The following is a 24,933-nucleotide window of genomic DNA, read 5'->3' on the forward strand; positions in this document are numbered from 1 at the left end:
CCTGGACGTCCCAGCCGCACGCTTCGAGCAGTGTATCGCTTGCAGAATGGCATGATTGTGCCAACAACCGCGCAACACTCTAAGCGCTCGATGCCGATGGTATCTGTGCTGACAGGAAGGTCTTCCCTCTGAATTCTGCAGATATTTACAATTCTCAACTCAGATCTTGAAGATCTCAAAAATAGCTCTCGCATCAGCAATCAAATGCATCATGCAGAAGCTTAGTATGGGTCCGCCATCGATCAGTGTCAATTTCGCTGCAAACACGGGTCTTGGTCGCAGGAGTGAATGTGATATGGTAGTGGTTTCCAATGATGTTTGTAAACCGTACAGTAGCGCACTTTCCCAGCCGTGGAGCCCCACAGGCATCACTTCAAAACTCCTTCTTGACGACAACGCTAGTCTCAAATTGAATTCTATCATCCGGCGCACCTTTTCGCGAGGAGTCCCGCCATTCCTGCCGCGATGATTCTTCGACAGCCTCCTGCGATATCGCCTGCACGCCCTGCAGTAACGTTCCTGTTGTGACAGACACTTTATATCTTCTCACGTCATGATAAAGTGTCAACTCCTCCTCATCGTCCTCTTGATCCTTTGGCTTTGGATGTGGAAGCTTGCGTTGAGCCATGCTACCGATCGTTTGTCTATCGTGGTAAGACAATCTGTTGCCTTTGATGTGATCCTCGAGTCGAAAGATGATTCGAATGCTTCTCAATATGGGATGGAATGTTGTGATTAAGCATGCAGACACGATACCCGACGATGGCTCAAGCGATGTCCAGATCTGAGCAGGTCCCAGAGCCCACATGATGTCGGTTTCGCGTATCATTCGAGACATGTAAACCAATCGGATAATTACTGCAATCACAGCGCTTCGGGAATCTGGTCAGTCTCCAAGACAAATAGAAAATCAAGAAGGTTGCAGGTACTCACAATGTGCCTAAAGCCAAGATGCCCATCACACCTAGCTTCCTTGTCCAAGACATTTGTAGCGACCAGACCCTCGGAATCGGCAGGAGCAAGATTACCAAGTCGAGGGCTGCGCTACAGATACCGGTGATTATCCACATCGACAGGTAGTCCATACATTTTCCGCCTCTTGCACCGGTGTACTGATCCCAGAAATAGCTCAAGGGTCGACAGGCGACCGTCATTGGTAACCAGACAGAAAAGGCATACAAGAAAGACGCAAGCGCGCAGGCGACTAGGCACCGATCGAACAGCGTTCTGCATCTTATCGTGCTGCGTATCGTACCGGGTGAGAATATGCGCATGTACGTCCATAAGAATGAGAGCTTGAGGCAGACCGTCGCGACAACGTAGATCCACGGATAGATGAACAATGCCTGGAATCATCGAGTCAACGAATCTATCACGGAGATTGCATATCAAGCACCACTTACAATGGACATCTTGCGCAGTGATGGTGTGTCGGTAGCCCAGATGCGTCTTCCCGCTCCGAAATAATTACTGGTGAGTGTGCAGGCAGATGTGCCGTACTCTCCAAGCTTTGATAGCCAGTCAGTCAGCACATCCGACCTTTGTGTTGTACCACGAATGATCATACCAGAGCAATCAAGATGAACCAATCATCACCTTGCAATTGGTCGCGCTTTCTCTTTTTGACGACGATACGGAAAGCGACCGCAAATGTAGCGAGGATGGCAAGCACTGCTACGACCGAGTCGTCAAGGATCTCCTGGTTGGCCGCAAGATCAATGCCAGGGGGCGGATCTCCATATAGTTCTGTCACCGATCGAACCATTGTAGGACTGCCGGGGCAAAGTCAACCTTCGTGGTGGGATCTTTGGCAGTTGTGAGAGAGGTTCGCCGAAATCAAGTGCGTGAGATTATTCAAAGGATACGGCGCCATCATGGGCGGCTTGATATAAGGAGACGGTAGTATACAGTGGATCGCAAGGAGCTTTGCCGCTTCTGTCCCATTGCAAAGTGACCTAATGGGTAGCATACCTATGAATGGGCGGGCGAAAGCGGGTCGTAATCTTATGACTATCTAGTAAAGGCTGGGAGAGAAGCTCAAACATCCTTGCGTACCAATGAGACGACGACGTGCGTCAAAAAAGATGCCAGAAAAAAACCGGAGTAGAGGCCCTGACAACAATTCGTGTATTCAAAATTACCTAGAGATTGGGGTTGTTCTTGTGTGAAAGTTACAGCTCGTAATGGGTCACCAGAGACGGGTCGGTCCCAGACGTTGAACAGCCATTAGCATTTAGACGAAACGCGTCGCACATGAAGAAGTGAGTTAAGTATATTGCAGAACGTACACCACTGATGGCGCGATCATTCGTGAACTGAGTGGGGAGAAGATTGCGATCGGCAGCGGGTCGCTTTCTCGGTAGCGAGCCCGATGCGGCACATTCAACGGCGTCGTTCTGATCGATTAAGGTCTATGCGCAGGCTTGCAACCAAGCATTAGTGAAGAACGCCGCGGGTACACTCGGCTGCTCAATCTGGTTTTGACGACTTGATCTCGTTCGAGATAGACACACAAGGTATCCCTTTGTCCGCTACACACAGTCATGTCCATGATCTGTCGGCTCTGCATACTTGCACCAGACTGGATCCCGCTCCAGCTTCTCAAAGTTACACTTGTCCAAACCAATTGCAATCTCCATACCCACACCCTCCCCTCTGGTGACCTGCGGATAAATCATACTGAGCCCATTGAACAGCCCTCCAGTAGGGAATCTGACCCTTTCGATGTTTCCAATCTTTGGGCCAAAGTCGAGGTCGTAGATGTCGAGTTTGTTCCACGTGCTTGTCAGGCAGTCGATCGTCATCAGATTTGGGAACGAAGCCGACACAACGTGATCATAGCCAGGAACGTTGGCAAGAAGGGTAATGAGCGATTTGACATACTCAGACGTCCTCATGTTTATCGCCTGTCTGACCGCGATGGCAATGGGGACAAGGCTTGGGGAGTTGTAGACATCCTTCAGGCCCATGGCCGCACGAGCGTAGTTCATAGGACATCCTGGGTAGTGCTTCGACAAAGGTGGTTCTGAACGAAGTCTCAGATCGACATTGATGATATGATGCGACAATGTGTCGTCGTCCGGAAGCTGTTCGAGGTCAACCTGCGCTCGGATCACCGAGCGCCAGATCAATGCAGTGACCCTATCGTTGGTCGATGTCCACTGGTTTCCAACCTCACAGCAGTCATCTTTTAGCTGTTCCAAAGCTTCAGGAGACAGTCTGTACACTCGGGATCTATGCGTGTCTTTCGTAGCCGTCTCTCCAAAAGTGATGGGTTCGGGGGCGACGATGAGTTCAGGATGATGCTCTGGGCGACCCATTTGAGCGGTGGACTCGTGGGAAGCATTATGTGCGGTCCGGTCAAATGACCTGACAGGCAAAGAATCGCACCTGTGGACAGTATTATCTTGTAGGTGATGACAATTCTTAGCCCAGACTCGCAGCACCTCGTTGATTCCTTGAGCATCAAAGACTGTATGGTGGCTGTGTAGAGTCAGGATAAAACCTCCATCGATGATGTTTAATTGCGGGACGAATACTGGTTGCTGTTCGTTGGGCAAGGGGAAAACACCTCGGGCACAAAGACTAGCGGGCTCGAGTCGCGATTGAGGAAAATTCTGCTCTTGCAACTCTTCGTAGTCGAGACCAGTTCCACGAAGATCCTTCACTATAAGCGATCCAAAATCACCGTGCTTAAGTGCGATCTTGCCAGTCGGTTTCTTCCCGTCGTCGCAAGGCACGATTTCACACGCGAGCGATGGAATAGCCTGGAGGGTCGGCTTCAATCCCTCGCGGAGGAGTTCGACGGTCTCTCCAGGTTCAACGTGAGAAAGCGATTTGAAGAAAAATAGTGCGCGAACCCAGCCACGCGGATTCGATTGCTCGAGTAGCGATAGTTGTAGAGTGTGCGCTACTGAGCTGTCGTCGTTGCAACTGTCATACCCAGTGGGTGTCAGAGTGCTGACAGACCCCGAGACTGTGTTAGATGGCGTGGCGGTGGTCATTTCGCGAGGTCGAAGTCGGTACTAGAGACCAAAAGGCGATCGATGGATAGCAGCAGCGTCATGATTATATACAATGACCCCAAGCTCTGGTAGAATTCGCGGTCTGCTGTGCCCCGTCCGCATAGGAGCACTTACATTGAGGCGCCGCTATCTATCCTTCGACAGATCATGGGTCAATACCTCCGTCTAGGCGAGCTGAGTATACAGTGGGTCTCAGGGCGAATGGAGATTCGATACGAAGTCTTGCGGCACGCGGTCGGATTGGACCGACCGCGCTCGCATAGTCCTGGTGCCGCCATTTCAGCATTATCAGTGAAGCAGATTTCATTGGTGGGGGATCTTGGACCCTCGGCATCGACTTTCCGTCGCACGCACGGACTTCAGAGCACTCAATTAGCCTCTCCTCGAATACCGTCAACAAGTGCTTACTTATTTAGCGATACCAGAGAATTGCAAGATTAGTCTACTTGAGTAAACAATAGTGTTGTCAAATTGTCTGAGCTAGAAAACTGTGCTCGCGTCACCAATGTTCTGTGGGTCTACAATTGGTACTGCCATGGCTTGGGAGTCGCTAGGCATCATCTTAATATAACATATGACAAACTCCAGACCACAGAGCACGAAGAGTCACTAAGGACAGCGCACCGTCGTCCGCGTCAAGCAATGCTGAACATCATGCGATCGACTAATCGACCCATCCTCGCATGATCTTTAAGCTAGTCTCGAATCGATAGATCGCGCTCACACGAAGAACCCTCCGATGTTATTGTTCGTTATTTCGCATGTGGCAGACTTGGCCACATGAACGCATGAGTCATCACGTTTGGAAATTCTGTATAATGCGTCGTGATCAGCTTCGAGGCAGCGTCAGTGAGCACAGCATCATCATAGTGAGTGCACGCTTCAACAGAGAAAGACGAGGTCATCGTTCCATATGCAAGAGTTCTCATGCTCACGGCAAGGCAAGTACATCTGGCCCTGTCGGCGGGTGATGGTCTGCCGGTGCATCTGTTTTTTGAGCATCCATACCCTCAGAGTCCTTGAGCCATTCTAGTACATAAGTACCGATCCCAGTCATGAAATGCCTTGGTTCTTGATCGTATCTTTCTGCGTGCTCGAGACTCTCCTTAGCTTCCCTATTCATCCTCAGCCTCCGACATGCAGACGCCTGGAGTCGATGGAGGAATCCTCCGTAGAATGTAAGATCTTTGAAAGTTTCGTATTCGTCTACGAGATTTAAAGCCTTCTCCGTTCTCTCGATGGTCTTACGATAATCAAAGTTGTGGTGAGCAATGCGAGCCAGACCAATGATTGATCTTACATGTCCTAGTTGATCTGAGAAGTCCGGGCAGGCGATCTGGTCGAATGCTTGCGTGAGAACAGTCAGCTTTGACTCTGCGTCTTCCCATCTGTTCTGTAGAATCAGTGCCTCAGCAAAGGGAAGAAACAATCGACGCGTTACTTTTGACGCCGTAGTTCCTTCTCCTTGAAGTCGATTGATATCTTTCTCTAGAACACGTTCCGCAGCTTTGGGATCCTTGAGTTCACAATACACATCGGCTAGATGATGGGCCACGTGGTATCTGGCTACCTCCGTCTGAACGCCCTGTAGACACGTCTCCAAACATTCTGCCGCGTGTCCAAGATCACCTTTGTATCGCGAGACTCTGCCAACCACAGTATTCTTCATCCGTAGTACCTGTAACTCGAGTTGAGCTGGTGATTCGCTCCTCACCTCCCACTCACTAAGCGCCGATTCTGCTTCTTGGTACAATTCGCGTAGCAGTGCATTCTCTACGGGAGAAAGTGCTAGTCGTCCCCTTTGACAGTGAGCTCGTATACTTACGCACTGAGTGTTCTCGATGGTTCGCTGTATCATTTTGCTGGAGTCTTCGAGTCGACCTTGAGCCCGATACGCAACGCTTTGGACTTCTGCAATAGCTAGTATGAGATAGTCCGGCAGGTTCTGGCATAACGTCATTGAGCAGAAGACTGGCATGAAAACTTGCTGGCGACTTCTGGTGCGACAGCAAGCCAGATACAATTCTACTAGGCTTTCTCGCGCAATGTTGGGCATATCCATGGTTCCATCGAGGTTCACGTTCAGGAGTACTAGGTGAATGTATGGCATGATAAGCTTGCGAATTTGGTGGTAACTGATGATAGTCAGTACGAAGTTCAAACATCCAGTATGTTCGTACCTTCGATCAAGAAATTCTTCCCTTGGGAAGATGTGCGCCACCAACATGGCACTAGGAAGCACTAATGTCTCTCGCGCGTTGGACTTCTGTAATGTTTCCTGACGGTATGGGCTTAACGAATAGCTTTTTTCTTCAGCCTGAGGCGTATGATCAATAATTGATCCTTCCTCGATACAATTTTCCAAGGCGCTTTGCAGACTCGAACGATTCGAGAAGACCGATGTCCAAGCCTCATCAAAATTTGCCTCCGCTATACTTAGCGAGGAAGCGTTTCCAGTCTTGTCCCACATTTTTTGCGATTGTGTCGCACGAAACAATGCTGTTCTCGAGATTGGATGGTCCTTGAAGAGAAAAAGAACTTTCAGTAGTCTAGAGTGGCAGTCCTCGGAAGATACTTCACTCGCTGTTGCGCAATACCTCTGTGAATCTGTAGTATTAAGGTCATTCGTAGAAGGCAAGTGCATACCTTGGCTTTGTGTCAAGCTTGTCTCATTGACGACAACTTCCATGGCGCCATCGCTACTTGTTTGCTCTCGGACGGGTACATGACACAGAAGCACTAGATTATCAGCCCGATCCTGCTTTCGTGTCCCAGACTCCATACCTTGCTTAACGAACGTGATCAAGCTCTGAGCCAGTACTTCATGCTTATTTAGTTGATGTTTCAGATCACCGAAGTCATCGGAGAGTTCCATTCGTGACTTCATCTGTTCCAGTGCTTCGTTGTCCAACCTTAGAAGACTACCGGGTCTGGTTTCAGTAGCTCATTCAAATCAACCGACACACCGACATACCTTGTACACGGCATGAGCAACAGAATACTTTTGTGCTCAAACATCTGCACAAGAGTCGAGAATTTGCTTCCGCGTTGGCGAAGTTGCTTGAGGCCAGGTTCATTGATGTGCTTACGACCGTGTTCCTGCTGGAATGTGTACGCCGTCACCACCTGGATCATCTTGCTGTGATGCTCAGAGCTCCCGGCGACTCCAAATATGCAAAGGGCCCTGTCGATCGCTCTGCGATTAACTTTGCCAAGTGCAGATGGGATATCGTCCATCTGGAAAAACTTTTTCGGGTAGGACAGCCAGTCCGCCGCCGACCGTTCTGACAAACCGCCGTATGTTTCCAAGAGTTGCTCGACGTCGATGCTTGGCTTGCTCAAAAATCCTTCGTTGGTGTTGTGTACTCTGTAGCCTCCAGTGTCGAGTTCAGGGTTTCTTTTGCGTTTTCTTGACCCAGAAACCCGTTGACCCATAGATGCAACGACTTTTAGATTACCAGGCTGTACCGCGATACCTGGATCGCCTGGAGTGGCTTGTGCAGGAACATGTGTGATGTGATCGAGGCCGTGTGCTCTCTTCCTTGATCGCACAACTCCTTCAGACTGGACGACTGAGCGGGTACCACGACTGCGCAGTCTCTGGTCAGGCTCGTCGCTATCCGTCTCGACCGTAGCTCTCGCTCTCGTGGCGACTACCTCGTCAGTCAATATTCGTCGCTCGCACTCCGTCAGCCTAGTTGGCTGTTCCGTAGCGTGACTGAGATCGGATTGGATCTGATGACTTGCGAGGGCCCCCTTCATGATCTGCCACTTGGAAGGTTAGCCCGTGCTATGTTGATCATGAAACATGTATACCTCATCGGCGCTAATGCCACTGTAATCGTTCGTGCGAAGAAACTGGCAGAAGCAGCGTGTAGCCATGATGGTGTTCCAGGACTACAGTCGCGCCCGTGGCAGCCACAGGTTGAGCTTGACTCGTAATAAACAGTGCGGAGAGAGGAGAGGCGGTGCGAATACATATTCTGACCACTGTGCCGTTTCTCGAAGCGAATTTGCTGCCTCGCAGCAAATTCGCCAAAGATTACGCGCTAGCGCAGAAGACACTTGATCAGGGAAAGACGGTACACGGATCGTGGTCTCGTTGTCATGGAGCCCAGCCACATATAAATCACATGGCGCGCTCCGCGCCACTCTGGTCATCAGCTCATCAGCTCATGCATGGTGGGGTTCCAACCATGGTGCATTTCTGCTTCGTCGTGCCGCACAGGAGCCACCCCGCATTGTGGTGTGATCCTTTTCGGTCTAGCGTGTTTGGCTACATAATCTCATTGCGAAGTGAACAACCAGCAAATTCTAATCCCAAACATTTTACAGACTTGGGGAGTCGCTTGCCTCCATGGATCAAAGTTATCAGGTGCGTAGCAACTCTCGGGACACAGAAATGGCAAGACACAAATCGCAGTGCCTTCTAACCGAATGGTAGGCTGCTGTCCGTTGCTTGAACTCGCGAAAAGCCGCCCCGAAGTCGAGTGTGCTTGAGATGCGTGGTTCAGATGATATGGTGAAATGGCTGGAGCGGGTCAATCATTTCAAATCAATGGTGCACCAATTTCAGAAGAGCTCTTTGCCAAGCGCTTTTTCGAGGTGTGGAACAAGTTGCCGGAGAAATCTTCAGAGGACTTAGATGTTCCACGATATCTCCAGCTGTTGGCGCTTCTTTCTTTCCATGTCTTTATCTCTGAGGGAGTGGACGTTGCGATCTATGAGACGCATCTCGGTGGCGAGTATGATGCGACGAACATTGTCATGAATCCTATCGCCACGGCAGTGACTACGATTGCCGAGGATCACGCACACCTACTCGGACCTACCATTGAAAACATTGCCTGGCATAAGAGCGGGATCTTCAAACAGGGAGCGCCAGCCTTCTCAAGTCCCCAAACGACGTCGGTAGAAAAAGTCCTCCGGGAACGAGCTTTAGAGAGAAACACTACGCTGGAAATAATCACACCGAACCAGATGCTGGAAAAGATGACGGTCCCAGGCATGCCGAAAGTCCAGAAGACAAACTGCTCGCTCGCGTTGGCATTGGTGAGCACCTACATCGAAGCAAACATTAATAGTGTCCGGCAGTCGATATCGACAGCTGAGCTCCTGGCTAGCTGCCCAGACCCTATCTGGCCAGGCCGATTCCAACACATCGAGAAGGATGGTCTTCAACTGTATATCGATGGAGCACACAACGCATCGGGCGTATCCCACGCCATCGAATGGTTCGCCGAGAGGATTTCTAGACTGTAAGTCCATAGGCATGAATATGTGTCTGAGTCTGATTTTCTAAGCAGTGCGATACATAATCCGACTAGAATACTGATCTTCAGTCATTTTTCGAGGAGGAATGTCGACGATTTACTTCGCTGTGTTGCTTACCATCTCAAGAAAAACGACATACTTGTCCACCACGTCATCTTTACGTCTTATAACACGGGAAGGGACGATATCAACAGTAATGGTAGGTGTGTCCCTTTGCCGTCCTATGTAATCGCTGACAGTTGAGAAAGAAAGAAATCTGCAGAAACGTTACAACCCAAACGTTCTAGAGGGTTGCAGATCGACCTGGGAAGTATTCGAAGAACGGTCTACAATTTCCATTTGTGATACAATCGCACAGGCGCTTCGTAAGGCTGGGGAATTGGCGAGCAATGCTTGTGGGGCTGAAGTTCTGGTCTTAGGAAGTTTACATCTTGTCAGTGGTGTTCTTTCTATCCTTGACTCATCTGAGTGACACAATTGAACTTCAAGGATACTCTCTTCAGCCCGTCGTGTTGGAAGACTGTCCTACTAAAAGAGCGTCTCCGATAGAAGACTTCTTTTGTACAGACCAAACGTTTTTGGGATCAGTCGCAAAGCGCGCAAATGTTGTCGTATGAAGGTGAGAGCTGATCAAACATCGTATGAAGACACAGCCAAATACTGTTCACGAGTTGATCACAAGCCATTATTCCCAGGCACGCAAGCTGAGTGCCAGGGAACAATAGCTTGAGAAGCGAGGAGATGGTGATTCTTGAGGTCAGCAGTGCTTCCAACCTCACGACCACCTTCTGTCTCGAAGTCAACTAGATTCGAGAGGCTTCAAACACATGTCAGGTTGATACTATACGAGATCAACGACGCTTTCGGATAATGATAATGATGATGGCAAGATGCACACGATGGAACGAGACGCCAACTGATTGCATGTTTTAGTCTTTCGGAACATCAGAACAACCTGCGGTGATTGATTGATCTTCCGTATTGTCGAGGGGAGTCTTTCAACAAAAGAGCACGCCGAAATGAGGCAGAGATTGATCAAAACGAGCATTCTTGCCACTCATATGTGCTCTACAGTAGCTTTTGCCTTGGTTGTGCTGCTCGCCATCTTATAATGCCTGGCCTCAGCACTGTGTGTGCTATAATTTGAGGCAATCCGAGTCACCGGTCACCGGATCCATATTCCTCGACGGCTAGCAGTGATCGCACAATGTCGTGAGGACTGTCAGGATTGCAGTCACATCGAAGTATTGGTCCAGCTCCAGCGCGGTTTATGTTCCCAACTTGGGCCCAAGTGTTAGCCAGATAGTTTTATCCACCAAGAGAGCTGGCGCAACAGTCTTAGAGAGGTAAAAGTGGATGAAGACAACAAGCACTTCAACCGATCGTAAGCGTCGGATTCACTCAGGAGTGCATAAACGGGCTTCGCGTCAAGCCTGTGTCGTCCACCACTCAAGTTCGCGTGCCATGATTGTCATCAAGCGATCGAGAAGACCAGGCGTACAGAATTGCCGCATCAACAAACAATGCACATGTAGTGGAAGTTAACAAAACTGTGATTTGCCGCCGACTTGGTCTCTTCCTGGCTGACCCAACCAGACATAAGAGTCGGAGATCTTAGATGGTCGCAGCTTATGCAGCGGTAAACAGAGGCGTCTTGTCATTCATAACTCTAATGGATTGTGAACGAGCATGTCCTGGACGGACCTTTCCGTTGGACAAAAGCGGCGATCGAAGGCGTGCACGTGTTCGACACGTTCAGGGAGTGATCTCGTAAGGTCTGGTGCGCTGTTGTTCTGCTAAGCGCTTGATATCTCTAGGGATGGAGATCAAACACAGAAAGCGCCCTGTCCGTAGATTCCGAACACAATCAGCACGTTCTTGCGGATACTGTAGCAGGGTGACTAAATTACGGCACCCTGAGACCCAAGAGTTATTTTTCCCGAATCACATGCGTGACTGTTTGAGCTACCCCTGGCGGTATATCACAGAGACTGTCATCAATCATCTTCCGCGTTCGGGATATAGGAGTCTCCAGGACCAAAGGGACTCCTGACTGGGCAGGCTCTCATCACCCACCCACTGGTGGGCAGATATCTTGGAACTGACTCTTCCCTCTTTCCTTCAAACATTGATCCGAATTGTTGGCCGAAATTCGGAGTCGCCATGAATGTTCCGTCTGAACAAGTGATCGTGGAAAACAGCGCGAACTTCGGATGTCCTACAGAGAGGTTCAACTTCCTCCTCAATACGCGGGCCATTGCTGACTTGATGCAGTGATGTGCTCGTCTACCACCTGCAGTGTTTTTGCGATGAACGCAAGCATCAACATCTCGCTCATCGTGACATTGATCTCAACAATATACACATCGAACATTGTGCTCATCTGATATTGACCCCTGCAATCAATATCGTTCTGATCGCCGAGGGCAGATTGGCTGCTGTGAAAGGCAAAGCGACGGACTTTAAAAGACTGCGGAAGATTGGGGAAGCTTCTGACTTGCGCGGAGCATACTGGTTGGAGATCAATGTCGAATATGTTCAGTGGTTTGAAGAAGTGGCCACACGCGATAGCGCCAGTCCACCTTCCGTCGAGGAGTGTTGGGCTCTCGACAAGGCAAGCGTAAACTCACATATCCGGTATTCGAAGATCTAGCGATAGCAACAGCATCCACCATTTCTCGTTTTCGGAAGAGACAACATCTCGGCACAGCATATTGCGGTTCTGGGTCAGATTTCTCGCGAGGCGACGGCTGTCGAACCGAATGCGCATGTAGTCCGCGCGTCGAGCCTTTCGCGAGATCTTGGGCAAATTGAGGTAGTTCATCTCCCTAGCTCAAACAGTCATAAGTCGACTGACGCATGGCGCGAGGATCGTAGATGCTCAGACTACTAAAAAGTTGATAACGTACCATCTATCCACCAAAAACTATGTAACAATGCATGTCAGATTCGCAGGCAATCCTTGGGTATCATAGCATAGTGATGACATAGGGGCTTGCAGGCTCGGTGGGTGCCAAGATTGCAAACTTGTTTCCATTCTTGACATAGCTAGTGGACTTCAAGGGGTTGGTCCCCCGCGTCCTACTTCTCCGCTAAAGTCTGTTCCTCCAACCGTCATGGACTGCTTTTGTAAGCGTCTGAGGACATCGGACTATGACAGGTTGACTGACGAAGAGGTTCGTGCGAAGAGAGAGCGGATCTTCGTTCCACCTTTGACATAGCGATAGATTCTTGTTGTGGACCGCGCAATCCGCCCCATTTAGCCAGGGCGGCTGGAATTACGACGAGCTCGTCCATCAGGCCAAGCAAAGCGGTCTCGTGTCTCTGCCAACACAGCACCATCTGCGAAACGACTCCGACTATCTCGAGGTTCGACGACTGCGTCACGTTCGACGAACTCGGATGTGACAGAAATAGACGAAGCACCCTGCCGTGTGGAGCAACTTGCTGCGCCACGAGCGTCAGGACATCTCGATGTAGATGAACCATCCCATGACGAAAATGAGACTTGTTCACAGGCTGTCCCGATCATATCGCCATCGACTCTAACAGACTTAGTGAACGACACTCACAGCTTCCAACAATCCGATACACTCGCAGAAGACAAAGCCTGGCAAAAGGTTGTGTGCAGCATCCAGAGCATAGTGGATACGATTGAGATACACAAAGATGCCTGGATCAGGTCAAGCTGTACTTTTACCGCTCTTGCCGGTTCGAGTGAGAGGGCATCGATGGTCACACGAAGTTCAGACGACTCTTCTGAGGCAACCATATCTGAACTTGCGGATACCTTCGCACAGGTTGAGGGCGATACCCATCAACGTCACATCTTCAAGAAGCTTCTGGCCTATACTGTGATAACTCTGTGGGCTGGGAAACATTTCATTAGCAGCAAGGGTGTCAGGAAGCTGAGGACATATGGTAGTACAGCACGTAATATAGTTGTCGCTGCTGACAATGTTCCAAGCATACTGCTGCTAGCACCCCCGTTATGGTGAGTTTGTAAGCTTGCGCATCATTATTCCAAACTGATCCTTCACAAGGATGAAAAACCATTCGGAGGAAAAGATTTTTGCCAAAGTGTCAAAGCTCAAGCAGTCTGCAGTCATCCCTCCGTATCTAGAGAAATTCGAACCACTTGCAAAGAAGCTACTCGAGAACTTGGAGAGAGGTTGGGATGTCCATTCCCTTACTTGGGCCAAGTCGCTAACGTCACTCAGGTCTCAAAGACATCGAATTAAGGGTCCCTATCTTGGCTGTTCGAGCACCATCACCCTAATAAATTCACCATGTATCGAAGGAGAATCGCCTTGGATTCAACCACGGAACGGAGGTGCAGGACCTACACTCGATGCGGTACCTGCAGGTGAGTCAGACGTGGTCCTCAAAGCACAGTCACATCGAGACAAAGGCAGTGCAAATTTCGACCCAGCAGTACCTCCCTCGCTTAATATCCCACGACCAGGTCCATGGATACAGTCCCAACCTGAGTTCCCACTAGTCTCCTCATGTACGCCTCGAAGCGGCATCGAAGGCATGATTCACTCTTCGTCTGACCCAACGCTGGGAGAAGTACCTGGTCGCTACGCTGATGGATCGGATTTTGTGAATACTTTTGTGTTGATTGACATGATCTGAAGAAGCCAGTCTAAGAAGGATGCAGGCGGATCGCAATCAAGATACAATCTCCAGAGCTTGGAAAATGTATTGGTTCGGAGCCCAAGAAAGCCACCCCTTCGCCTGCCTCGATTTCATCCTCCCAAGGACATCCGTTATCTGAGTTCCAATCTTGCAAGGGGATGAAGATCATCGGTTGTGCCTTGAGTGTCAGACCCTTGCTGAACGACAAGATGTCAGGCGTCTCGGGAATTTTGATGACTGCATAGTTCGCGAGTGCTTCACTTAGCTTGTCCGGTGGTTGGAGGTCGGTGTTGGTGTATGCTGCATGGATGTTTTCACTACTCTGCGCAGGACAGGACTTAGCGCGGATCGGAAAGGGCTGCACATGTGACTTTGTCGTATATTACCTTGAGCCACTCTTCGACAAACCAACTTGGCTACGTTCTCATTGTCTTTCAAAACCAGGAACGCGAACTTGTGTAGTTCCTTATGCATGTCAGCAGATCATATCCTTCTTTATCATGCGCATCCGTACACTCTTGTAGATCTCCTCGCACTCTGCTTCGCGGAGTGCATCCCAAGCGCGCCGTACCAACTCTCCTGGTAGGCGTTCACCTGTCCGAATAAATGCACAAGAGCTGTCGATAGATGACATACCAAGAAGAGAGAAGTCCACACCGAGATCAGGTGCAGTAGAAGAAGAGTCAGGTAGTCGACCACAGATGATAAGCAATCACCTTCCACCTCCTCCGCTTCGTGGCGTCTTCTGATTCGCTGAATTCCCTCACAGTCATAAGGTGGGGCCGGTGCGGTGAGGGGGTGCAAAAATCCCAAGACAGCAATTCATACTCGGTGTTTTCATCCTTTTCCTCTCAATCCCTTACACATACGTTCTTCTGACCAATATCCAAAAGGTTCGAGTCAAACCGAAAATGACGTCCGTACTTGAAACTCCTGATCAGATCCACAATGCCGTTCCCCTTCTGAATTGCACAGCCGCTCCCACAGAAGAAGAGCTTTTGCGGATCGGCGCGACTTTGGTCCAGTATGAACAACATCAAGCTTGGGGCATCGGCCGCACACATCGCCACCACGAACTTCAGTCGAACGAGATCATGATCCATCGAGTGGACAGACGGACGGACATTTGCGAACCTGTCAAGTTCAATTCGATCATCGAGCTCCATCCCCATTCTTGGCACTACACCAGTGCTCGCCATCTTTCGCCCTATGAGTACGATACCAGGTCGCGACCGGAAATGCCTCAGGAGTTTATCTCTGAGTTGTGGGAACAGCTCGACCTCATGAAGGCCAGATGGAGTGTCTCTCTGATTCCGATCGAGCCATGCTAAGGGAGAGATGAGAAGTGGATCGAGACTACCAATCTCGAGACTCGCAGTATGACTTCAATCCTTGTCTCCGAAACTCATGATGTACCCGTATCAGAGACAGTGGGCTGGAGGTTTTTTCGCAGTGATGAAGGCGTTATAGAACTAGCTGCCGTGAGGCGATGCAAAAGAGACACCGTCACAGGGTTTCACCACGCTATATACCCTAGCAAGTAGCTACTCTTCGATTATGGTAAACCCTTTCGAGCCACACGAATACCAGTCTCTCACGAAGTCCATTTCGTCCCCCACCTCATTACTTCCTGATCACGACTGACTGAAAAGTAGGTACAGCATAAGCTGGCACAAGCTAGGATATCCTGGCTCTATCATGAACATGGATCTCTGCTCCAGGGATTTGTCGTGTTACAGTACTGCTTCAGAAGTGTTCAAGATTAGTTTTATTACCCTGGCGATCCCAACATGCTCGATTCTGGGGTGGGGTATCTGACCTAGCAATGGTATGTTTGACGGGTCACATGAACCAGGCTATAATAGATAAGATGTGATAACCAGGCATTGGTCCCATCACTACAGTCAATCACATACGCGTAGCTAGTCACTGGTGTACGGAACACTCTGAGCCAAGTTTGGCACAGCTCAGATATTCTTCCACGATTGATGGTGCTCATGACCGCATGCAAGAATACGATTAGACCCTCGCCTCGGGCATTTCGAACGTCCCGCGCCTTGTCTCCTGTAGCTATCACTACCTGTCACTCGCCTCATGTTAGTGTGAATGTTATATCTGTAGTGATTATGTTTGTGGAGTCTTTGCATGCGTTCAGTAGTACCTGCAGTTAAGCGAATAGGTGCATCCGCATAGCGATAGTTCCAACACCCCCAGGTATAAAGACAGATCCTGAGCGACTGCGGTTGATTCTCAGACTGCGATAGCAGAACTTGGGCAGGCAAACTCAACATAAAATGCTCTTCTGCCTCTTCTGGAGCTGGACTTCACAGACTCGACCAAACATCATGCAACTTTTCTGACTTCATCTCGACCTGTCCATCTTCTTCTGTGGCCCACCCTCATCCAAGCCAGAAAAGGAATCTATTCATGCTGGAGGCTCTATGTTTGACGCATCGACAGAGGTATATCGTCTAGAACAAACCCTCCAAGATATCGAAACTGACACTCCTAAGAAAGTCTCTTCTCGCTTCAGCGCTGACTCGAGCAGTCCTTCTGGGGGCAGGACGGATATATATCGGATCTTCCGCTTGAAGTCCTGAATGATAAGCAGGCATGTACGGGGCTAGCGGTTATTCGCTGTATGATCTATCAAGTGTCGCAAGGGGCCCATGTAATAGAGCATGTAGCTAGGGACAGAATGCGGTATAATGCTGCTCACGATACTTCGAATCAATGAGCGTCATCCTCTCTTCATACTGTTTTGGTCAGTGGATTGTTTTTTCTTAAATCCGGTGGATGGTTATGCAATGTTGTCATATGTTCGGCTCGTGCAACATGTCGTTTAGACAGTGGGACTACTGATCCAGCAGATGCTGTATCGCGCTGATACTATGACAAGCAGCGCACGTATATGTTATCGAACCTCAGAGGTGGTGGTGCGTCCGGATATGCCGGTAATACCACCCTTGGTGAGCTGCTACCATGTGGGTATGAGCATCGGGTATACTGCAAGAGAGAAACGCAACTTCGACGTGATCCTGCTTCGTTGCTTGAACTGCTTCGTGCTCAATTGTCAACATGGTTTCGAGTTGAGACGCTAGGAATCGCTTGGCCACAGAATTGTAGGATTAGGTGCAGATGTTTACAAAGTAAGCGAATATGCTAGTAAACCTGATACTCTTATGCGTCGCCAGAATGTGGCTCGCAGACAATATTCTCTTGCAGAATCACAAAACGCTGACCGGCCGGCCAACGACCAATCATGTTCGAGCTGCAACCACTGTTGGTCAGATAACATGTCCTTGACATTGGCGTCGCTCCCTTTCCTTGCGCGGTCCGTCTGAAGTGGGCAATGCACAGATGCTGATCAAATCCTTTCGTATCATGGTCTGATCGTATCAAAGTGTCATATTCATTCTTCGGCACACTCAGCCCACCAGGATTCACCGGGTATGGGTGAAAGGATGGAAAAGCGCTTTGGACTAATGAGCCTAGAATGAAGGGTTGAGAGCATTCCATAGTCTCTGCACACTGAGAATCTTCGGTTACGAAGGCTGTTTGAAAGAGGCGAAAGTCTACGAGGATGAGCTTTTCGGATCGTTCTTCATCCTCATCGTAGGTTACTTTGTGTCCCGGACCAAACACACTTGAATACTTACATACTGGTAGCAACATCTGCTGACCACATATCACGGCAACGAGGCACTAAAGTCTTGCGTGAGTGAATTCGAGATCTGTTCCACCATCCCACACTGACTTGCGAAAAGGTCGAGGAATACAGGACACAATACTCTAATTATGCGTGTGGACGATGCGTACAGTTTCTCGAGAAACTGATTCTGGACGAAGAGGATCTTCTGCACATGCGTTACATACATCGGCGAATTCGGGAGACGGGTAATCCCAATTTCGCAGCTGGCAATGCGAACCTCGTCGCAAGGACGGCTTGGCTCTTGTTCCAGCGCCAGATTGCTGGGCAGACTCAGCTCCTAGAGTATCTAGGAGATCTCCTCTATGTGATGGAACTCCATGCGATGACAATGCAGGAAATTGACGGTGTGGTACAGATTGTCGACAGGTGCGTCAAGCTCGCTGATATAATTCCAACGTCATAGCTTCAAGACAGACTGTCTGCATAGACTGGCTCTACCACTTTCGATCCACCACAAGATTCAAGAGGTTCAGAGAGAGGACGTTTCAGATTGCTCAGAGCGGGTTGAAACAGCAACAGGAGTTCGTAATGCTAGCGAAGGTTGCTGAAAATGCTCTGATCAAGGTGTCGGCAAGAGTTGTCCTTATGGCAAGATAAGATTCGGCGACACATGCACATGTATATTATTGGAACTTATCGGGGGTGGTGTGTCCGAGTATGCTAAAGAAACCACCCACGATGAGCGGCTACCCCATGTAGTCTGCGGATCGGGAGAATACCTTACTGCCGAAGAGAAGTAGAACGTCAATATGATCCTATCCCCTTGATCGAGATGCCTCATTCTAAATATCAACACAGGATTAAAGTATGGAAGCTGGAATCGCAGCGCCACATGTTCTAGACGGTCGAGACAAGAATCTATGAAGCCAGTAGATATGCTGATGATACTGGTATACGTATGCATTGCAAGACTATGGCTCACAGAAGATCTAATCTCGCAGAATCACGGAACGTCAACACACTGCCCGCTATCAACTGGATCCGGTTACGACAAGTTTTGGTTGGGTGATCTCGTCTCACGGTTGGCTTTGCTTTCCTTTCCTGGAAGGTCCCTAAGACGGGGCGACGCAGACAGACTCTGTCGTGTCAGAGACGAGTGGACCGGGAGTACACTACCACTCCTAGATGACCATGTCCCGGGATATCAGAAGGTGGCTTGGAGATAGTGTAATTTCTTCGCCAACTTACAACGCGGCATGGATGATGTTGGTAGGTCTGCTAGCCACCAAGTAAATTGTCACACCATCAACGTTGCTTTGTCTTTGTTGTACAGTCTGTGTGATGGAATCTACGTGGGTCGATAGTGTCGTCTTGTCGTATTCGGAGTGGGTCATATCGGACGAGATCAAGAGAGTGTATATGAATGATGCGTCGGCGCGAAGGCTACTCGGTCCCTCATCACAAATCATGGTATATTGGGCTCTCACGGAACTACACACGTGTTCCACGTGAAACCAATCAACGTCTTCCAATGCAAAGGTCTCGTACGGACGGACTATCGAGAGCCTTCTTTCTACTCTCGTAATAGAACAGTCTTCGTTCAAACGATCCCACTGACTTGGGCATGAACGAACAGTCGATCAACAATTGTCACTTGCCGACATCACCAGAGAAAGAGCGGTGAAACCAACGCCAATTACCGAAAGGTCGATCCATCCCCTCCACACAGTGAATACTACTGATGACCTAAAGCGATGTGCACGTGCATCATCATCAATGCGTCTGTACCACGAGCGGATCCCGCATTTCAACTCACAGCAGCATAAGTTCGGGACATCTCTGGGTTGGATTCAGTAGTAAAAGGCACAACAACATCAGGGGACACATGGTTGTAGCCAAGAAGCAAAAATTGGCGCTGATCAGGGCATACCGAAGAACAACGACAGAATCTATGCCGGTGAGGTTGTGTTCTGGTTTTGGAAGATTGAGGTCAAATACATTCGGTGATTTGACATTGAGGGTTCGGGTGACCAAGAGAAAGAACCAACGAACGATGATTGCGAGGCACTCAGTGCATTTTGTCCGTCTATGCACTGGGTATGCTCATTGTTTTGGGACTCTAGCAGGTAGTGGTCTTTATGTTGATCAAGTCTCAATCAGCGTTGAGGCAGTGACAGACATGAGGACTGAGATAGATCGATTTTTCTTCGATCACCAAAGGCTGTGTAGAGCGATGATACCAACTTGAGTCCCTGTCCTTATTCCGCTCAAGCCTGTGTCTAGTCCCGAGCTATCGTACTGTCATGCACAAACGATGTAGTCCTGTCCATCGTCGAATCTATCGTTGCATCCGAGGGCGTATGATCTTGCCACTGCCGGTCGCAGAGAATTGCTTCGAATGTGCAGATATATGGCTTATGTTGCAGAATATGGCAAAGAGGCTAGGGTGCAGGGCGCTTATCAGCCCACAATTCTCGCTCTGCATAGATGTGGTCGACGCCAACGCCAACGCCAAGAGTTGATCCCTTTGTGGTTGCAATTGCTCATGTGTAGTCCGGTGTCTACCGACCAGTAGCCCACTTGTTTACTCGTCCATCTGTAGGTATGGAGCACAATCGATCATTATCTGCTGGCTCCCATCCGGCATCTAGACCAGATTAACTCCGTCTCGTCCAGCCGTCCAATCAGCTGGCAGCATTCAATGGTACATGTGCTCAATATGCAATACTCTGCATGCCTGACTGCTTGATGCAGAAACTTCGTTGACATTCCCGAGAGATCATATATCAACCACGGCGTCGAGGGTTGCCTCATCCGATTGACGACAGCATGTCTACCACGGAAGTCGACGCCCTCCTACCTACCCACCTGGCACCGAGCGCCAACAACTACGATCTCGACTACTGAATCAGAGGGTTCCACCTCGCCGTGCCCGAAACCGAACGTGCCACACGAGCAATGGTTTGCTGTTGTCTCCTCGAGGTTGTTCAGGGCTGCTGCGCTCTTTTAGAGTCTTATGTCGTACAATTCTTCATCGCGCACGATGAAGCACATCTCATCGTTGTGAGCAGTCTTGTCTTTGCTGCAATCGACCCTATCGTTGTCGATTCAAAAGCGGTGCTCCAGGCAATCATTAACCGAGAGACGCAACGAGTATATCCCAGAGCCAGGTCATAGCTGAAGTTCCCGTGAGGGATACTATACCAGACACCGGCAGTAATACTTTTGGTCCAGGTGCTTGTTCGTGTGGAAGGTAGATGGCAAGGTCAGAGTCACGAACGCCAGTCAAGATCTCGGGTTTCTAGCACTGTGAGCGACAAACGGGAGATTGTAGTCAACGTAGTCGTCGAGTATATAGCAATGGAGACGATCGACAGGGTAGACACAGGATAATCACCGGATTCATTACATGGAACAGTTCTTGACCCGCAAAACAAGTTGGCAAAGGACTGGTCGTGCTGTTGGATAAGAGCAGAAACGTCAGCCTGGAGTCCCTACGATGTTCAACAAGACAGAAGTCTCCAACGATGGTAGGCTAGACATTGTCAACATAAGCCATGGGTGGTGGAGTGGTAGACCAATTATTTGGAAGTGATTATACTGGCTCTTGTATCTTTGCTCGCTAGGGCCGAAGTCGTGCTTCCATCCGGGCACCACATTGAACAGCTGAATATTCATGTCGAGGAAAGGCTTTTTAGACACAAGAAGACTGATGTCAAGAACGTGTGATGACGATTAGCGTATTCAGAAGGTGGGCAGATGGAGACGGTGTAGGAGGGTCGTCAGAGGACAGTATTGTTGTGCTTTTTGTGCTTCGCGACGGTCGTCAAACTCTTGTTATTGCAACGAGCAAAGTGCTGACGGACGCGACTGTAGCGCTGATGTCCATTGAGATAGAGGTCTCTGAAATCCTCGAAATCGAGTTATTGGGACCAGATTGCTTGTGTCGCGAGGACTTCTGAGACGGCGTTCCGATGTCCGAGAGGTGGACGGTTCGATGGATCGATATTGGTCCAGATGAAGAGCTCCATGGCGCGAGAGATGGATTTTATCTTCGGAGTCCCCGGCCCCAGCTAGGGACCAAAGACTCGAGGCGACAGTGATGGCTGATACGCGAGAGGAGCGTGAGCAAGGGGAGGGGCGCCGATGGTTGTTGCACAGGGCAATCATGGACGCAGGAGAGCAGTTAGAGCAAGGCGCAGATGAACGTGGTCCAAAGGTCGTGTATGGGAGGTCGTACGCTTAGGGGGCGCCGCTATCAATCGGATACCTCTTCATGAGCGATAGTGTCCACCTTCGATCGTCCGTCGTCGCCAGCTCATCGTTTCTTCTCAACACCTTCATGCTAGAAATGACTAAGCAAAAACTTGGACTTTTGAGAAAATCAGTCTCTGTAGACAGCTGTTGATCCTTTGCGATTAACGGTCAAAATGGGGCATGACGAACACTGCAGATTTTCCTTTCATTCTGGCGTCCCTGCGTCTGCCTTCGTGCCCAACGCTTCATTCCATTGCGACCGAATGAATGTCACTTCTGACAGCAAGCAGCTGCATATGATCACGGTGATATCCACTGACAGTCACGCCTTGAATCTCTGCACAGTTGGTTCGACCATCTTGCTGACCTCTAATCTGGCACGGCGGCCTTCTTTCTTTTGTGCATGGTCATGAGCATGGTTGAATGCTCGATTCGTGTACCAATCGACAGATGTACCTTTCTAAGGTTCCGCTGGTCGGCCGTTGACCAATACGAAGGTGAAGGATGCTTACAAGACCTTAGCTCGGAGCTCTGAGACCGTTATGTGTAAATGGAAAGAATGGAAGACAGTTCAGAACGCTATAATATGCATAATATAGTCGAGGCGGGGTCACAAGGCATGGACAGCCAAGTGATAGAGCGGGAGACTCGATGAAGAAGTGGTATTGAACGATCAATAGATGTCTAATGAGCAGTAGATTGACAAAGGTCTTCTCCAACCACAGGTCCCACTTCGCAAGAGCAGTAGTCAAACCTCAGAAAGCGGCCACGTCGCCATCCTGACTTCAATCGTCCACACTTATGTACTCATTCACGCGCCTCTTGAACAACCAGCTGGTGCTTTCCACCTTGATCTTCTTCTCCATTCTCTGCCCGGTTTGGCGATTCAAGAGCTCGGGCTGTCTGAGTGGTCCAGGACCTGCTGCAAGATCTTACTGAGACACTTGGTGCAGGAACCTGTTGAACGGCTGTCTCTGGTCTTAGCCCTGGAGCGCGGATTCGCGGAAAGGCTATCGCTGACCTCGGGGTGATACTGACTGAACAATGGAGAGGTATGTGCGGCCTGGACAGAAATTTTTGATTACCGTCTCGGACTGTACCCAAACTCATCGAAGGAGGCGTGGACGTGTCAGGGCTTGTGGCTAAGGTAGCCTAGCGAGGACCTTGCGTCTGTGGACTGGGACTCGATAGTGTCAGTGAGATGAGAGGAGTATGGTGACCGCAGAGAGTCTGACGTACCAGCGAAAGCCCTATCTCTTGCCGAATCTGGGCCCGGTCAGTGAGGCTGGTAGAACTCAACATGTAGGGCTCCAGCCAGGCGTAGAGATCTTGAAACTTTCTCAAGTGGTCTGTCACCCTTTGGGCCTGCTCTCGAGCATCGCTTGTTTCCCATCTCTTTCTTTCTTATCCGCACCGGACTCCAAATTCGCCTCCTTGCGCGTTCCTCCAACTCTTCCTCCTTGTAAACAAGTGAGCTTGTGCAGAAGAATCGGTCGATGTGAGGGCGTCGCGGTGGTGGAGTCTTGGACAGGGCTCTAGGGTGTATGGAAGGTTCTGGTCGAGATTATTGTCGTGCTTGGGAAAGTGTACACTGCTCTGGTTGTTGCGAGTTTCGCAGATGGCGGTGCGTGGACGCAATCATAGGTTTTGGTGGTCTTGGCCTGTAAACAGTCAGCTACTACGCATGCTAACAAACATAATCACCACTGACTAAGCTGTCGTCAACTAGAGTTGACATGCCTCTTACGCCAAGCATGAATATCAGCATATCGGATGATATAACAGACTTCATGTTAGAAGCGCAGGAAAGAAGAGATGGTAGAGACGAGGTGTACAGAATTGGGACTTAGGTAGAGTAGACTAGAGACTGAAACGTGCTAGGTTCTACGTAATCTTAAACGCAAATATCCGTCTTATATAGCTAGTAGGTTGCTTAGCATCTTGCAAACTTCTATACATATAAGCAAGTATTTAGGTAGAGGAGATAAATAAAGGAGTCGTATAAGGGAGCCGAACGAGGGAGCCAAATAAGGGAGCTAAATAAGGGAGCTAAATAGAGGAGCTAAACGAAGGAGTTAAACGAAGGAGTTAAATAAAGGAGTCGAACGAAGGAGTTAAACGAAGGAGTCGAATAAAGGAACCGAATAAAGGAGTACTTAAATTCTAGTAGGGAGTAACGACATTAACCTTTAAGCTTTTATTAGTATACTAAGATAAGATAAGACTAAGGTATTTTAAATAATGTCTTTCTCTTTCTTACCTAGTTAGTTCATCTATTTTAGGTAGGAACCTTTACTCTTAATCGTTAAACGCCTATAAAAACATGCTATAGGTAAACATCTATAGTGATGTTCTAACTTACAAGTCGTAAAGAATTAATAAATAGTCTATATGCTATAAATCGTTAAGTAGCATTAGACCTTAGCTACTAGCCTAGTTTATAAAGTCTTATATCGCGTATTAGGAAAAGGATTTATAGAAGCTATATACTAGTAACGGACGTGATAGCGATCCTATAACTCCGGGTAGTTAAGTTAGTGTTTTCGATTATACCTACTATATGTAATAAAAATTAGTCCTTTATAAAGCCCTACTATAAAGCCCCCTTATTAGGCGCACTATAAGTAGCGGGTCATTTTATTATCGTTAGCCTAGAAGCTATAGGTCGGAGAGATTTATACGCTACCTCTAGTGGCCTAGGCTACGTCCTAATACCCTTATCCTCGTCCGTATAATAAAGTTAACCTTTTATAAAATGTATAGATCGGGGTTAGAAAAGAACGCCTAGTATAGGATTACCTAGAGGGCCGATAATAGGATAGATAACAATAATATAAAAATAGACTATTACGATAATAGCTTAGTAGGTAGTCGCGGTCTCTAAAACAAGTCGATTATCCTACTATTCTTATCTAATAGAAGATCCCTACACTTATAGCTTAGTGCGTAGTAAGCATAGGATTTTACTATAATTATAGAGAACACTACAGGTCCTAGTATTAACTCGCTAAGAGAAGATTACTTTAGAGCATTACGCTTCTACCTAATCTAAAAGCTAACTAACCTTTAAAATAGAACGTAACT

General features: G+C 48.9%; 9 protein-coding genes across 9 annotated transcripts; 3 read left to right on the top strand and 6 right to left on the bottom strand.

Moving 5' to 3' along the window:
- Window positions 1-700: 700 nt before the first annotated feature.
- Window positions 701-1,753, bottom strand: M436DRAFT_32454 (uncharacterized protein; the record flags this gene model as incomplete). The annotated part of the gene is made up of 4 exons (XM_013566969.1): window positions 701-872; window positions 934-1,346; window positions 1,404-1,508; window positions 1,568-1,753. Coding segments are annotated over 4 exons (876 nt in total), but the record flags the coding sequence as incomplete, so codon positions are not given.
- A 778-nt stretch (window positions 1,754-2,531) lies between these two features.
- Window positions 2,532-4,004, bottom strand: M436DRAFT_68318 (uncharacterized protein; the record flags this gene model as incomplete). The annotated part of the gene is made up of 1 exon (XM_013566982.1): window positions 2,532-4,004. The coding sequence occupies one exon, from the start codon at window positions 4,002-4,004 to the stop codon at window positions 2,532-2,534; it is 1,473 nt and encodes a 490-aa protein (XP_013422436.1).
- Window positions 4,005-5,229: 1,225 nt separating this feature from the next.
- On the bottom strand, window positions 5,230-5,850 carry M436DRAFT_11014 (uncharacterized protein; the record flags this gene model as incomplete). The annotated part of the gene is made up of 1 exon (XM_013566966.1): window positions 5,230-5,850. A coding segment is annotated over one exon (621 nt), but the record flags the coding sequence as incomplete, so codon positions are not given.
- A 751-nt stretch (window positions 5,851-6,601) lies between these two features.
- Window positions 6,602-7,907, bottom strand: M436DRAFT_86575 (uncharacterized protein; the record flags this gene model as incomplete). Its single annotated transcript, XM_013566983.1, has 5 exons — window positions 6,602-6,624; window positions 6,672-6,764; window positions 6,810-6,946; window positions 7,000-7,796; window positions 7,842-7,907. The coding sequence occupies 5 exons, from the start codon at window positions 7,905-7,907 to the stop codon at window positions 6,602-6,604; spliced, it is 1,116 nt and encodes a 371-aa protein (XP_013422437.1).
- Window positions 7,908-8,567: 660 nt separating this feature from the next.
- M436DRAFT_9237 (Mur ligase) lies at window positions 8,568-9,732 on the top strand (the record flags this gene model as incomplete). Its single annotated transcript, XM_013566965.1, is given in 3 exon segments — window positions 8,568-9,283; window positions 9,296-9,498; window positions 9,548-9,732. Coding segments are annotated over 3 exon segments (1,104 nt in total), but the record flags the coding sequence as incomplete, so codon positions are not given.
- A 2,683-nt stretch (window positions 9,733-12,415) lies between these two features.
- On the top strand, window positions 12,416-13,937 carry M436DRAFT_68321 (uncharacterized protein; the record flags this gene model as incomplete). The annotated part of the gene is made up of 3 exons (XM_013566984.1): window positions 12,416-12,475; window positions 12,563-13,293; window positions 13,343-13,937. 3 exons carry the CDS (start codon window positions 12,416-12,418, stop codon window positions 13,935-13,937), a joined length of 1,386 nt encoding a protein of 461 aa, XP_013422438.1.
- Window positions 13,938-14,438: 501 nt separating this feature from the next.
- On the bottom strand, window positions 14,439-15,139 carry M436DRAFT_68322 (uncharacterized protein; the record flags this gene model as incomplete). Its single annotated transcript, XM_013566985.1, has 3 exons — window positions 14,439-14,534; window positions 14,577-14,693; window positions 14,810-15,139. 3 exons carry the CDS (start codon window positions 15,137-15,139, stop codon window positions 14,439-14,441), a joined length of 543 nt encoding a protein of 180 aa, XP_013422439.1.
- Window positions 15,140-17,202: 2,063 nt separating this feature from the next.
- Window positions 17,203-18,249, top strand: M436DRAFT_68323 (uncharacterized protein; the record flags this gene model as incomplete). The annotated part of the gene is made up of 5 exons (XM_013566986.1): window positions 17,203-17,226; window positions 17,436-17,555; window positions 17,610-17,657; window positions 17,762-18,018; window positions 18,063-18,249. 5 exons carry the CDS (start codon window positions 17,203-17,205, stop codon window positions 18,247-18,249), a joined length of 636 nt encoding a protein of 211 aa, XP_013422440.1.
- Window positions 18,250-23,384: 5,135 nt separating this feature from the next.
- Window positions 23,385-23,641, bottom strand: M436DRAFT_86578 (uncharacterized protein; the record flags this gene model as incomplete). Its single annotated transcript, XM_013566987.1, has 2 exons — window positions 23,385-23,510; window positions 23,561-23,641. The coding sequence occupies 2 exons, from the start codon at window positions 23,639-23,641 to the stop codon at window positions 23,385-23,387; spliced, it is 207 nt and encodes a 68-aa protein (XP_013422441.1).
- Window positions 23,642-24,933: the final 1,292 nt, after the last annotated feature.

Source organism: Aureobasidium namibiae (genome assembly GCF_000721765.1).
Source record: "Aureobasidium namibiae CBS 147.97 unplaced genomic scaffold scaffold_32, whole genome shotgun sequence".
In the NCBI taxonomy this organism is placed as follows: Eukaryota; Fungi; Ascomycota; class Dothideomycetes; order Dothideales; family Saccotheciaceae; genus Aureobasidium; species Aureobasidium namibiae.